Source organism: Lupinus angustifolius, unplaced genomic scaffold (assembly GCF_001865875.1).
Source record: "Lupinus angustifolius cultivar Tanjil unplaced genomic scaffold, LupAngTanjil_v1.0 Scaffold_473, whole genome shotgun sequence".
Classification (NCBI taxonomy): Eukaryota; Viridiplantae; Streptophyta; class Magnoliopsida; order Fabales; family Fabaceae; genus Lupinus; species Lupinus angustifolius.
The window spans coordinates 109595-124297 of NW_017727857.1; the positions used below are offsets into that span (position 1 = coordinate 109595).

At 33.7% G+C, this 14703-nt stretch overlaps 2 protein-coding genes across 2 annotated transcripts; both read right to left on the reverse strand.

Moving 5' to 3' along the window:
* Positions 1–243: 243 nt before the first annotated feature.
* On the reverse strand, positions 244–1749 carry LOC109341487 (probable purine permease 4). The gene has a single exon (XM_019579416.1). It carries the CDS (start codon positions 1505–1507, stop codon positions 338–340), a length of 1170 nt encoding a protein of 389 aa, XP_019434961.1. The 5' UTR covers positions 1508–1749; the 3' UTR covers positions 244–337.
* A 5026-nt stretch (positions 1750–6775) lies between these two features.
* LOC109341489 (uncharacterized mitochondrial protein AtMg00810-like) lies at positions 6776–7684 on the reverse strand. The gene has a single exon (XM_019579419.1). It carries the CDS (start codon positions 7682–7684, stop codon positions 6776–6778), a length of 909 nt encoding a protein of 302 aa, XP_019434964.1.
* Positions 7685–14703: the final 7019 nt, after the last annotated feature.

Consider the following 14703-nt stretch of genomic DNA (forward strand, 5'->3'; position numbering starts at 1 on the left):
CCCAGCCAAGAGATACAAGACTAACTCCTTTCAAGATATAGAAATCATCCAAATTGGCTTTATCTATATCTTTTCATAAACACGAATCTGATTAAATAATCTAATAAGCATAAATACATATAAGCAATATGCATGAAGTAAGCAACACATTATTGATATATTGATATAAAAATCTATAAAATAACTCAGATAAATCATGTAAAAGTATTTAGAAAACGTCATTAGGATGAAATAAGTACCCATATTTCGAAATAGTCTTAAATTAAAGCACTGGTGCTACATAAATTACCTCGGCGTTAAAATGAAATGCTACAATCTTATACAAAGTGCATATAGTTCAATGAGTAAGAGCATGATTGGTGATAGGGATCATCTCCGATGAAGATTCATTCCTCTTCTTCATTTCAGCTTTCTGTTTAGTGTACATGCCATAGACATAAGAGCAAAATGCCCACAAACACAACACAGTGGACACTGCTTTGAGACCACCAAAGGCTTCTCTAAAAACAACCACACCTCCTAATACATTCATGGACAATAGGGCTGTTGCACAAATCCCCCCTGTTAATGAAGTTGTCAGAAACACCATTCCTGCAGTTCCCATAAAACAAAGTTGCCATGTCACTATATTTGACACTATATATATCCAATAAATTTTGGGTCCTTTATCAAACACTTTTTGCCCTTCTTCCTTCATTTGAGAAAATCCACCATCCCATATCATCCCTATGGTGGCCAATACTGTTGATGCAATCTGCATTATCAGCTGCATTTCTATCACCATTTCATAGCAATACACCTTCTTGTAAATCTTCTCCATCACTGGTAAATATGATGCAAATAACAAACCTGCACCAACTGTGCAGAAGAACCCAATCAAGTATGTCTTTTGGGTCATTCCACTTGTTGTCTCACTACTAGAATTCAAGGCAAGAATGATGGAGCTTAATGTAATAAGGATGACACAATTAAGGTTTAGAAATGTTACTTTTTGTTTGACTATGATGGCAGAAAGAATAAGAGTGAAAGCCAATTGGGATGATAGCACAAGGGATGAGGTTGATACTGGGAGATATGAAACTCCCCATGAGATCAAAAGATTATTAACTCCTAACATAAATCCAACAAAGATTGATAAGATTAAAATCTTTTGATTGAAATCAGTGAAGGGTTTTCTCTTAGTGAGACTAAGGGCATAAGGGAGGAAAGTTGGGATGATCAGTAGAGGAAACCCTGCAGATTGAATCCAAGTTGAAACCCATTTGCTAGAACCTTTGTGTCTGAAATAGTACTTAGCAAGAAGACTTGAAGAAAGGGAACCCACAAAGAGCATTAAATAGTTTATCACCAAAAGGGGCATATACCTCTTATTAGTGTTAGATTTTTGGTCTGCATGCAATTGCATTTCGTTGTCCATGGTTGAATTAGGTTGATGTTGAAGTGCTTCTTCTCCACCTTCTTCATCAATGGTTTCAATGTCACTCGTACGGTTCTTGATGGTGGACATGTTGATTAGTTTGTTGACGCTGTACTGGGGCTTGTGATTTGGCCTCTATCTTGTGAGGTAGACAAAGATTGGAAATGGAGAGAGATTTGATTCACACAGAGTAAAGTGTTAGATATATAATAATAAATAATTAATAGTAATCAGGGTTAATTATAACAAATAATATTGGTCATGCTGATTAGAGATTGTTGACGTTGTACTGGGGCTTCTGATGTGGCCACCATCTCCATGGACAAGTGATTGGAAATGTTGATGGATTGGATTTGCACACGGTAACGACTTAGATATATTATAATCTGGCTGAGATGTTGTACGCTACTGTCCCGTAGTACTGGATTCAGATAATTCGATAATAATTAGTATTAATAATATGAATATAATATTATATTAGTGGTTATTCATAATTCAAAGGTTAAATTAATTTATTTCTCTTTAAAGTCTGTTTGTATGTTGTTTTTGGAAAGGAAATAGAAGATGGAGCAATGAAATTCACTTTGACTCTAAAATTTGTAAAGTAATTTTAAAGAATTCTCTTATTTTAATTCCCTTCTAAAATTTAACTCACTTTAGTAGAAAAAACCCATCATCTTGTGAATGTAAACATCTTTTGAAAAAATTACTTCCATAAAAACTATTCATGATATACACAAAAAATATCTTATTAATTCTTCATATCATTCCGAGCCATATTTCCTCTTTATATGTGCAGTCTTGTTAATAATATTTTTTAATATTTACATTCTATTTAAATAAAAACAAAATGAACCATTTAAGTAAAAAATCACCAAGTTTTATGCATTATTATATATATTAGGAGTATTATTTAAGAATCATTTAGTAATATCATAACAAATTAAATTGAGTATTCCCCTTCTATTTATGTATATATTCTCTCTTTCTCAAATACTCATGACATATTTTTTCTTATGAAAAACTCATATTTAATTTTATAATTTATTTTTCTAAAACTTCTTTTGACTGAAAAAAATATTGAAATTTAATTATTGGAAGGAGAGAGAATTAAGGAATTACATCAAATATTTTAAATATTTAAGTAAACGTATAATCACCATTTTTATATATTGTTAAATAGTTAGATCTTCTTTGTTTGTGGTTTATGAAAAATAGTTTATTTCAAATCTCGAGAAGGAAAAATCTTTATATAAGGTTTTGGTTGAGACTGTAGATGACATTCACTTTTTTTTGGCTAATTTGGTTGAGAAGGAAAACTGGTCATTTGCTTAATGAGGATGAGTCTGTCAGAAATTGACACGGCATTGTTTTATCTAAGATTTGAATTTATTTATTTATTAAGTAGATTATTACTCTCTTATCTTTATAATGACTTTTCCATATATATTAAACAACTTGGACTGATCTGAATCATATTTATGTTCCTTTGTCTATTGCTGAACTATAACTTATTGCTACACTATGATATATTTAAGACAAATTTAAGGATGATATAAAGTTATTTACTTAACATCGTTGCGAAAATACCTTTAAATGAGTTTACTTTCCTATTTTTCCTACAAAAAAACGTGTGTTAAATTGTTAATGACACCCCTCCATTCCGTATCTTTAAAGTTTGAGTAAATTACACTGACACCCCCGAGTTTTAGTGAAATTACACTGACACCCCCGAATTTTAGTGAAATTATACAAACCACCCCTCACTCTTCTAAATTTTCTACACTACACAAACCTCCCCTAGTTTTGTACTTTCATTACACTGACCACCCCTGTATAAGAAATAAGTGTAATCTTTTAAACAAAAAATGTGATAAATGCAATTAAGTTAAACAAAACATGATATATTGTGTAGACAAGTCTAAATAATATACAAATCAATGTATCTTTATTATTTTTTTGTTACAAAATGCATCAACAATTATAAAGAAATATTGTTTAAATCACTCTTATAATGTAGTGTAACGAACCAAAAATAATAAAGATACATTGATTTATATATTATTTAGACTTGTCTACACAATATATCATGTTTTGTTTAACTTAATTGCATTTATCACATTTTTTGTTTAAAAAATTACACTTATTTATTATACAGGGGTGGTCAGTGTAATGAAAATATAAAACTATGGGAGGTTTGTGTAAGTTTAAAAAAGTGATGGGTGGTTTGTGTAATTTCACTAAAACTCAGGAGTGTCAGTGTAATTTACTCTTAAAGTTTTCACTTTATGATATTTTAAAAACATAGTTTACATTTATACTTTATTTTTTAACTATTCTCTTATTATTACTAAATTTTTAGTTCATACTTATTCATTTCTCTTCAATTTAGTTTCTAGTGTGACTTAAATATAGTTATTTTAATCAAATTGTTATATTATTTTATCTATGAGAGAAGGTTTAAATATTATCCACCAATCCTTGGGGTTTAATTTTAACATTTAACATTTAACATTTAACCTCAATTATGGTTAGAGTCTAAAATCTAAAGACTTCTTTTAGCAATAGTAGTAAAGAAAGAAAAGGACGTTAACTTTGGATCAGGAATGAAATCAGGAAGGTATAAACTATAAACTATAAAGTATAAACTACAAACTGCAACGTGGGTCACCCTATTTTCACTCTATGCATGCTATTTTTGCGTTAGTGACAAATTTACAATCTTTTTTCTATCTTGTGAAATATGCTATATTGCTATATATGTGTCTAAGTATTTTATAAACATCATTTAATTTTCTTTTTACGATATTGCTATATATTGACGAAAGGACCACATTCATCAATATTGACACATGTGTAGTAAAATTTGAGCAATATGGACTAAATTTATTAAATCATGAAACTAGAGGGGCTAAAATATGTTTATCACAATTTTACAGAACCAATTTTTGAGACCGTAAAATCACATTGAAAGGAAATGATATTGGATAATTAAAAGAATCAGCATTAAGAATTTAAGATTTTACTATTATCATTATTTTAGTTTGTTAGATACTATTTGTATTTAGATTCTTTTGTTGTATTTTTATTCGCCAATATATAGCAATACCGAAAAAAGAAAATTAAATGGAAGTTAATAATAAAATACTTAGACACATATATAGCAATATAGCATATTCCACACGATAGAAAAAAGATTTTCAATTTGTCACTAACGCAAAAATAGCATGCATAGAGTGAAAATAGGGTGACCAACGTTGCAGTTTCTAGTTTATACATTCCTGATTTCATGCCTGATCCAAAGTTAACGTCCTTTTCTTTCGTTTACTACTATTCTTAAAAGAAGCGATTAGCTTTTACACTCTAACCTTCAAAAACAATCACGGTTTGATTATCTACATTTAATTTTTTTTGATCGGCAATTGTTAGTATTTTGTTGTGGATGAAACTCCACCATCAACCTCCTACGCCCTATCATCTGACCACCTTATAACTCCATCTTTTGTTGATGGTGAGACTCAAACTCACAACCTCCTGCACTTCATTCCTTACGACCATCCTCTTTACCATCAGACTACCTTATCTACATTTAATATTATAATATAATAGCTGTTAACAATGGTTAGTATAAAGTTTTCTATCAAAACATTATATTTTCATGTATTGCTTTTATTTAAAAAATAATAATTTTTATATATGATGATAGTTGATAATGTAATAAAATTATTCATTATCGGTACACAACCTATTTTTTCTTATTATCAAGGTTAAAGGTTGGTGGATTATACTTTCTCTTCAACAACAAAATTACCTTATTTTCAAATTTGGATTAAAGTTTCTTAAATGCATTTGAAATTGGCAAACAGAGATCGCCCTGACTCTTTTTTTGTTCGCCTTCTATTTCATTTTGTTAAAAGCAACCTAAGCTCAAGAGAATATTATTAAATCTTAAGTGCGAGATTATCAAGTTCTACAAATAGATAGATGTGAATTCACATTGAAAAATGAACTTTAATGTACTTATTATTAGATTGCTCAATTAACCATAATTGTATTAGGGCCACTCGCCCAGAGCTAATAAGACCATTTCAAAATTTTAAAATTAGAGGGAATAATGAGTTTGGGCCCGACTTGATATGTAATATTTTAAAACTTTCACTCTTTAAATTAGGAATTTAATATTTATATATTATACTAACACATGCATAATTGTTAATAGGATTATTCAAATCCAGACCGGTCCAAAAATATAACCAAAAACCAATCCAAAATAGACCAAAACTACAAAAACCGAATGTGTTTGAATTATGTTCGACTTATTTTTTAAAGATTGATTGGTCTGGTCCAGATTTTGGTTTCACCTCTTGGATCCTGATCGATCCAGACCAGACTGAAATAATATGTCAAGTTTAAGTGTGTAATTCTTGTAAGTGTCTTCCAAACTTAATCGTAAGTCTTAACTCCAAAAAATACATATACTTTATTTGTTATATTCTATAACACATGCAAACACACAAGATATATATATATATATATATATTTTGCTATGTTTTAAATTATACTGATTATAATTGATATATTTTTTTAGAACTTAAACCAATCCCACAATCAAATGAAGATGATTCAAGTGTTGACTCTGATTAGGTGTTTTATTATCAATTCTATTATTGTGAAAGTATTATTGTTATTAATTATTGGTGGAACGCTCTAATTGTTAAAATTATGTTGCATATGCTCATATTGTTGTTGTTGATATCTTGTTGTTTTATTGTTGTTTTCATTTTTTGCTTTTATTATTATTATCTTACTGTTTATTACTATTTTATGATGTTGTTTACTTATACTATTTGTAAGAAACTAGAGAACACTTGAAGAAGATAAGAAGAAGAAGAAATGATTCTGAATTTGTATTATTAAACTTGTGATTTACAAGAAGTATCAAAACCCTTTATATAGAGAGAAAAGGAGAAGATACCATAACAACAAACTCTCTAACAAACTCTAACAAGGGAAACTAACAAACTGTACATGTGATCAGTGAATAACTGAATCACTTCTAATATATGCCCCTGAATCCAAGACTCCTCAGATGATTCAGAGCTTGATTAATCTGTCTTGAATTTTTAACTGATTTCTGAGGATGATGAATTGAGTGTTAGGTAGAGGCTTTGTGAAGATATCAGCAGTTTGAAATTCTGAGGGAATGTGCTTGACAATAAGAGTCTTGCTTTGTATTTTGTCTCTGACAAAGTACAAATCTAGTTCAATATGCTTGGTACGGTTGTGTAACACAAGATTGTGAGACATAGCTATTGTGCTTAAGTTGTCACAGAAAATAACAGGAGTGTGATAGGTAATTTATAGTTCTTTGAGTAGAGACTCAAGCCACATAATCTCTTGAGAGGAGGCCAAGGCTAAGCTTCTATACTCTGCTTCTGCGCTAGATCTAGATATAGTACGTTGTTTCTTTGACCACCAGGTAACAACATTAGGACCCAAGTAGAGACAAGCCCCCGATGTAGACTTTCTATCATCAATGTCTGAGGCCCAATCAGCATCACAAAAAGCTGTGATGGATAGATTGGGTGAGAGACAAGCAGGTTTTATTGTTAACCCCGTAGTCTGAGTTCCTTGGAGATATCGAAGGATCCTTTTTACTGCTCTCCAGTGAGAATTGCAAAGTTTGTCAAGAAATTGAAACACCTTGTTAACACAGTAGGTGATGTCAGGTCTGGTGATAGTAGCATATTGCAGAGCACCAACAATGGATCTGTAGAAGGTAGGATCTTCAAAGAAGTCAGTACCATGCTTAGTTAGTTTACAATTGTTAGCCATAGGAGTAGGAAAAGGCTTAGAGGTAGAGAGGTTAGCCCTTTCAAGAAGATCACTGATGTATTTAGCTTGAGAGAGAAACAAATACCCATTCTTTTGGTGTTTGACTTGAATACCTAGAAAGTAGTCCAAAGGCCCTAGTTGTTTGAGAGCAAATGTTGAGCTTAATTCTTTGATGAGATTTTGAATATGGAGACATGATGATCCAGTAACAATTATGTCATCAACATATACCAAAACATAAAGTTTGTAGGTTGTAGAGGTATGAATGAAAAGAGAATTATCATATTTGCTAACTTGAAAACCAAGCTTGACTAAGAAACCTTTTAACCTTTCAAACCATTGCCTTGGAGCCTGCTTTAGACCATAAATGGCTTTGTGTAGTTTGCATACAAGAGTTTTGTCTTTGTTTTGAAATCCTGATGGCTGATTCATGTAGACTTCTTCATCAAGAATGCCATTTAAAAAGGCATTATTAATGTCAAGTTGTTCAATCATCCATTGATGAGTGACAGCAAGTGTAAGAAGAACCCTTATTGTGATTGGCTTGACAACTGGAGAGAATGTCTCATTGTAATCTACCCCTTACTTTTGGTGAAAACCCTTTGCAACCAACCTAGCTTTGTACTTGTTGATTGTTCCATCTGGATTTTCTTTGACTTTAAAGACCCATTTGCACCCAATTGCTCTCTTGTGAGGTGGGAGAGGCATTAGAGACCATGTACCCAATTTAATGAGGGCATCATATTCTGATTGCATTGCTTGCTGCCATTGAGGAATAGCTAAGGCAGCTTTGACACTGGTTGGTTCAGAATGAACCAGATGAACTCTTGGATATAGAGTTCTGAATATGCCTGACTTTGACCTTGTTTGCATGGGATGAGAGGATTGAGAGGTAGGAGCAGTAGTCAAGGGTAAGTGGTTTGCAAATGAGGAAATAGAATCAGCTGATTCAAGTGTGGGACTGGCAATTAGGGAGGGAGTTTGAGAATTAGGGGAGGAGAGGAGGCACATCTTGTATAGGTGAAGTACCAGAGTTATGAGTGTCCTTAGAGGTTTCTCTAGAGAGAGTGTTAGTATCATGAAAATTGAATATAGGAGAAACGTGACATCCAGTAAGGGATGAAGTTGAATGCTGATCTCCATTGTTGGACTGACGCTTTCCTTTGGCAGCAAAAGGAAAAATGTTTTCATTAAAAGTAACATCTTTTGAAATGTAGATCTTTCCATCATGTAACATGCACTTGTAGCCTTTGTGACTAGAAGAGTAGCCAAGGAAGGTGCATTCGGAACTTCTGGGTTGAAGTTTATGTTTAGCATAGGGCCTGAGAAGAGGAAAGCAGGCACGACCGAAAACCTTGAATAAAGTGTAATCTGGTGGATGTTTGAAGAGTAGTTCATGAGGGGATTTGTTATGGAGAGAAACTGATGGAAGTCTATTAATGAGGAACACAGTTGTTGCAAAAGCATGATCCCAAATATTCAATGGAAGATGAGCATGAGCAAGAAGAGTTAGCCCAGTTTCCACAATGTGCCGATGTTTTCTTTCAACGGTTCCTTGTTGGTGATGAGTGTGAAGGCAAGAAATGCGATGAACAATCCCATGACTTTGAAGAAGTTTGGTAAATGGACGAAATTCTCCTCCATAGTCACTCTGAACAGCTTTAATGGTGACTTGAAATTGAGTTTGAACATAGGTTAGGAAGTACTGAAACAGTGAGAGAGTTTCAGATTTCTGTTTGAGTAAGAAAATCCATGTATGCCGAGTGTGGGCATCCAGAATGGAGAAGTAATACCTGAACCCTGTTTGAGAATAAACACGTGCAGGTCCCCATAGATCAACATAAATTAAGTCAAAATGAGATTTGTAAACAGTAGAAGATTTTGCAGAGTGAAGTCTATGAGTTTTACTAATGCAACAAGATGAACAGAAATCAGACACAGTTTTATTAATGTGTAAGATTTTGCAATTCTTCATAACATTCTTAACAACAGACTCATGGGGATGACCCAACCTATAGTGCCAAAGAGAAAACACGTATGTAAGCTAGGCTCATTACACAAAGTAGTAGTAGATTTATTACATGACAGAGAATTAGCCTTATTACAAACATTGAAACTAGGCCTATTACAACTAGAAGAAGTAATAGTGGAAGAGGAGACAGAAGTGGGTAGAACACCACGGAAAACATAGAGTCCTTCCTCGGTGAGATATCCTTTTAGTAATATGACATTAGAATCCTGTGATTTGACATAACAAACATAAGGATAAAATTCAAAATAGCAACAATTGTCTTTTGTAAACTGTGACACACTCAACAAATTCTTGGTAATGGAGGAAACAAGAAGAAGATTATTTAATTTGAAGGTGTTATGTGAAGTAACAGTGGTGAAATAAGAAGAGCCAATAGAAATAATAGGAATTCCAGTTCCATTACCCATGTAAATTTGGCCATGAGAGAACACTTCAGCTGGTTCACACAACAATTCTGGATCAGCAGTCAAATGGTTGGTGGCTTCAGAATCAGGGTACCACGTGACCTTCTTAGTGTTCATGGCAGAAGGTGAAATATGTTGAGGTGCTGTTGAAGTCATTGCATAGTGAGGGAGAGCCTGTTTTCCAAAATGAGTTGGGCCAGGCCCAAGGACAGAATTATGAGAAGTTGAATAATAGGAAGACCCATGAATGTATGGTTGATGATAGAAATTGGTGTTGAAATCAGGAAGGAAGTGGGCTAGTACATGTGAAGGAGGCCCATTTTGATTAAAAAAATTAGATGGTTGACGTGGCAGTGGGTAAGAAGAGTGAGGCTGAGGTGCACCATAATTTGGTGGAGCATAGTAACAAGAGAGAACATCATGACTTGCACGATTATAATAGATGTAGAATAAGGAGGAGAACCTTCCAGAACTTCTACCACCTCTATTCCTACCACCACCATGACCTCCACGATAACTATTGAAATGTCCATATTCGTTTGTGAACCCTGGATTCTGCGATTCAGATCTAATCGAGAAGTGAGAAGGAGGCGTTTGCGAAGGATTGGCAACTTGCCTTGAGAACGAGTTAACCGTTTTTGAAGACGGCGGTGATGTAGGATGAACAACAACATTAACTGAAAGAGCGTCGGAGAGAGCTTTGCTTCTATTCTTCTCAAGTCGCGATTCAAAAGTAAGCAAGAAGGATTCTAGGTTATGAACAGTGGGAAGATCTAATTGACTTTCAACAGAGGTGATGACAGGTTGATACTCCTCGTTGAGACCATCAAGAATATAATCGATGTGTTCAGCTGAAGAAATTGGTGTTCCTATGTAGATGAGAGCATCCACAAGACCTTTAATTGTGGTGAAGTATTCTGAAATGGAACTGGAACCCTGGGAGGTTGAACTAAGCTGAGAACGCAATTGTTGACTACGTGCTTTTGTTTGGGAGTTGCAATAGGAATCAAGTTCCTCCCAAAGTTGCCATGAGTGGCGACATCCAACAACACGAGGTTACAGTCCTTTAGTGAGAGAGTTCAAGATCCAGGAAAAAACTGTTTGATCCAATTCCTCCCATCGCAGATACACTGGATTAATGCGATTAATGAGACGATCATCTTCTGTGAGGAATCTCAGTTCCTAAGACAAATCTGTTAGCTCTATTTGAAATTAGGGTTGCAAGCATGAAATGGCGCCACACCAAGTAATTTTTCTCTGTAAGTTTAACAGATGGGAGAGGAAGAACAAGAGGAGAAGAAACCGCTTGAAGCGGTGAAGCAGCAGAAGGAGAATGTGGTGGTGAAGCAGGAATCGTGCCAGTGTTGGTGGTTGTGGCTGCCATGGCGTGATACCATGTAAGAAATAAGAAACTAGAGAACACTTGAAGAAGATAAGAAGAAGAAATGATTCTGAATTATATTATTAAACTTGTGATTTACAAGAAGTATCAAAACCCTTTATATAGAGAGAAAAGGAGAAGATACCAGAACAACAAACTCTCTAACAAACTCTAACAAGGGAAACTAACAAACTGCACATGTGATCAGTGAATAACTGAATCACTTCTAATACTATTGTTGCGTACATTATAATGTTCTTGAACATTATTTTTATTGTTGCTTTATGCTTAATACTTAGTCATTTTTATGACTTTTGAATGTAAGTGTAATTTCAATATTTAAAAAAAAAACCCAATCTAAACCGAACCGAAACCGCATATGATATTTGAATTGGATTGGATCAGACATCTTAATATAAACAGACTAGATTGGATCAGACGCATGTTAATTACGTGTTTGGATCAGATCATTTTTTGCTTAAAAACCGATCCAAATGGACCGCGAACACCCATAATTGCTAAGTGCTAACAATATAGAAACTATTACATTGACCATGTAAAAAAGTACATAACATAATAAATTTATAATATATTTTTTACTATTACATTAAAAATAATTTTAAAATATTTTATACTTTTAGTTCTTACTTTTTAAATTATTTTTACTAAATACTTTTTACAATTTTATTGGTTAGTTAGTTATATATGTTACCCAAATTTATACAAATTTCCGAAGGAACTTTTCACATCCCAAATGATTTTTTTGGTACATACATCCCAAATGATTTAATAAAATACATCCCATCATCATAATTGTTTTCCAAGTACCTTTTATTCCAATAGAACTCATGAGTGTCATCCCCCACACAACTCATTCACCCACACAAACCCTTACCCTATTCCAACTATCTAGCTAAATCACGGAAAAAGATTAGAGGTAGTGCATCTTTGGCAACACTGACTAGGAATAAATAAACAACATCCTGATGATGAAAGATGAGCTTGAAAAACTCATGGCCAATTGCACTTCTCATGCTGTCTTCACACCACAATTATGTTGAAGCACTATCTATGTCTATCCTTGTAAATGGATCTCCTTCTATACAGTTCTCAGTATCAAAAGATATTAGGCAGGGTGACCCTATGACACCTTTTCTTTTCCTTCTGGTGGCTGAAGGTTTTGTTGGGTTGGTTAGAAGAGCAAGAGAAGTTGGTTTACTAGAAGGTTATAAGGTGGGAAGACATAATGTGGAAGTTACTAATCTTCAATTCGCAGATGATATTATTTTCGTTTGTAAACCGACATATACTAATCTTTAGTGCATGAAGAGCATTCTCAGATGTTTTGAGTTGGTTTCTGGATTGAAGGTGAACTTTCATAAAAGTTCATTGATTGGTATAAAGGTTGTTGATACTTTTATGGCAGCAACAACATCATCCTTTATGTCTCGTAAGATTGGTTCCATCCCCTTTCTTTATCTTGGTATTCCAGTTGGGACTAATCCTAGTAACTATTCGACATGGCAGAATGTTATTGAGAAGGTTTCTAATAGGTACCTTGGAAGTGTAGGCATATTTCTTTTGATGGTAGACTTGTTCTTATTACCTCTGTTCTGTCGAATATGCCCACATATATGTTTTCCCTGTATAAGGCTCTGAAGAAGGTTATCTCAAAACTAACCTCTTTGTAGAGGAGTTTTTTGTGGAGTAACAAAAGGAACTTGGTCTGAGGTTTGTAAGCCCAAAAATCTTGGTGGGTTAGGGGTAAAATATCTTTCTCGTTTCAATGATGCTTTGTTAGGAAAGTGGAAGTGGAGAAGACTAGTGGATCTTGATGCTCTTTGGGTTAATGTCATTAATTCCAAGTATAACTTTGATGGTGGTTCTTATTTTTGTCGCTCGACTTCAAGGTGGTGGAGGGACTTGATGAAGATTGGTTCCCCTCTTTTTGCTGATTGTAACTAGTTGGAGGCGAATATCTGGAGGGAAGTTGGTGATGGTTCTCAACAGTGTCTCAAAGACACTTTCCCGAGATTATTTTCTCTAGCTTTGGATAAAAAAGCAAAGGTGGCAAAGTGTGGGGCATGGTATAGTGGGAATTGGATCTAGAACATTCAGTGGAGGAGATCTTTATTTGATTGGGAGAAAGAGACAACTAGAAGACTTTATGATATTATTCAACATCATTCCTGTAAAAGTGGTATTAGTGACAGATGGAAATGGAAACTTGATAAATCTAGTTTTTATGTGGTTAAATTTGTTTATCTTGCTCGGATGAATGTTGTGCCTTCTCATACAGGTAATATTCTTAATTTGAGTTGAATTAAGTATGTTCCTTCAAAGGTTTGTTGTCTCATTTGGAAGGTGATTAGAGGTAGATTGGCTACAAAGTCTGAACTTTTTAAGAGAAATATTTTTAGGGAAGAGGATTTTAGTTGTAGCTTGTGCTTGTTGCATGACGAAAATCTGGATAATTTATTTCTCTCATGTGATTTTGTGGATAATGTTTGGAAGGGCTTTTATTCTTGGCTTCAAGTTCAGGTTCTTATACCAAATACTATTGCTGGTTTCTTATAGCTTTACGAGTCTTTGTGGAAGTACGGTGAATGGAATTTGATATAGAGAATGATGTGGTTCACTGTGATTTGGTGTGTTTGGAGTATGCAGAATGATGTCATCTTTGAAGGGAGCAACCTAGTTTTATCCAAATTTTAGATTTGATCCAAATTAGATCTTGGGTTTGGCTTTCTAACAATGTTGCTCCTAAATTCTATTCCTTCACACAATGGTGCATTGATCTATTATGTGCATTAAACACTCGTGTAACCTGTAATCGAGTTGACACCCCTTATGCCGTTCTTTAATTCATTTACTTATCAAAAAAATAAAAGTATAATAGTGTGTAGATAATAGAGTGCTAATATATAGCAACTAATCTAAAATTGCTGTGAAATTATTCTAAGGGATAAACTTAAGAAGAGAAAATAATTAATAAATTCTTCATATTGCATTCACTGATTTGTAAATAGTAACATATTATTTAAAGACATCATGAAACGTAATAACTTTCCTTCACACCAAAGGAAAGGATACAACACCTGAGCAGTCGACAGGTTCCTGGTTCCCTCACGACAGATGTAGTCAAAATCTGTAATATTGTTGCTCTGGTAGGATGTTGAAAGGAAAAGGTCACAATATCTATAATAATGACACCTAGGGTTGGAGTACAATCCACTCCACCTCATAGTATAAATAGTTTAAGCCACCCGCAAGAGTATGACAATGTATTTTCTCTACGTTCTCTCTCTAAAAATACTCCAATGCATACTAACTTGAACATTGATGTCTTTTTTTAGGTATCCATCCAAAATGGTCCAAGGTCGGGCCTGCCCGAATTCAACTAGACAATTCATATACTAACAACTCTTTTCAACATAGAAGAAGAATGACTATGCAAATGACACCAGTTTAGTTAGGGAGAAGATTCTAAGATTAGAATTATTATTATTTAGTATTATCCTAAATAAATATTCATCTAATCTCTCTTCCCATCAACCAAATGATCTTCTTTAATTTGATAGCCCATCAGCTTATCAATGAATTCCAACAACTTTGATAGTTTAATTCCCACCTC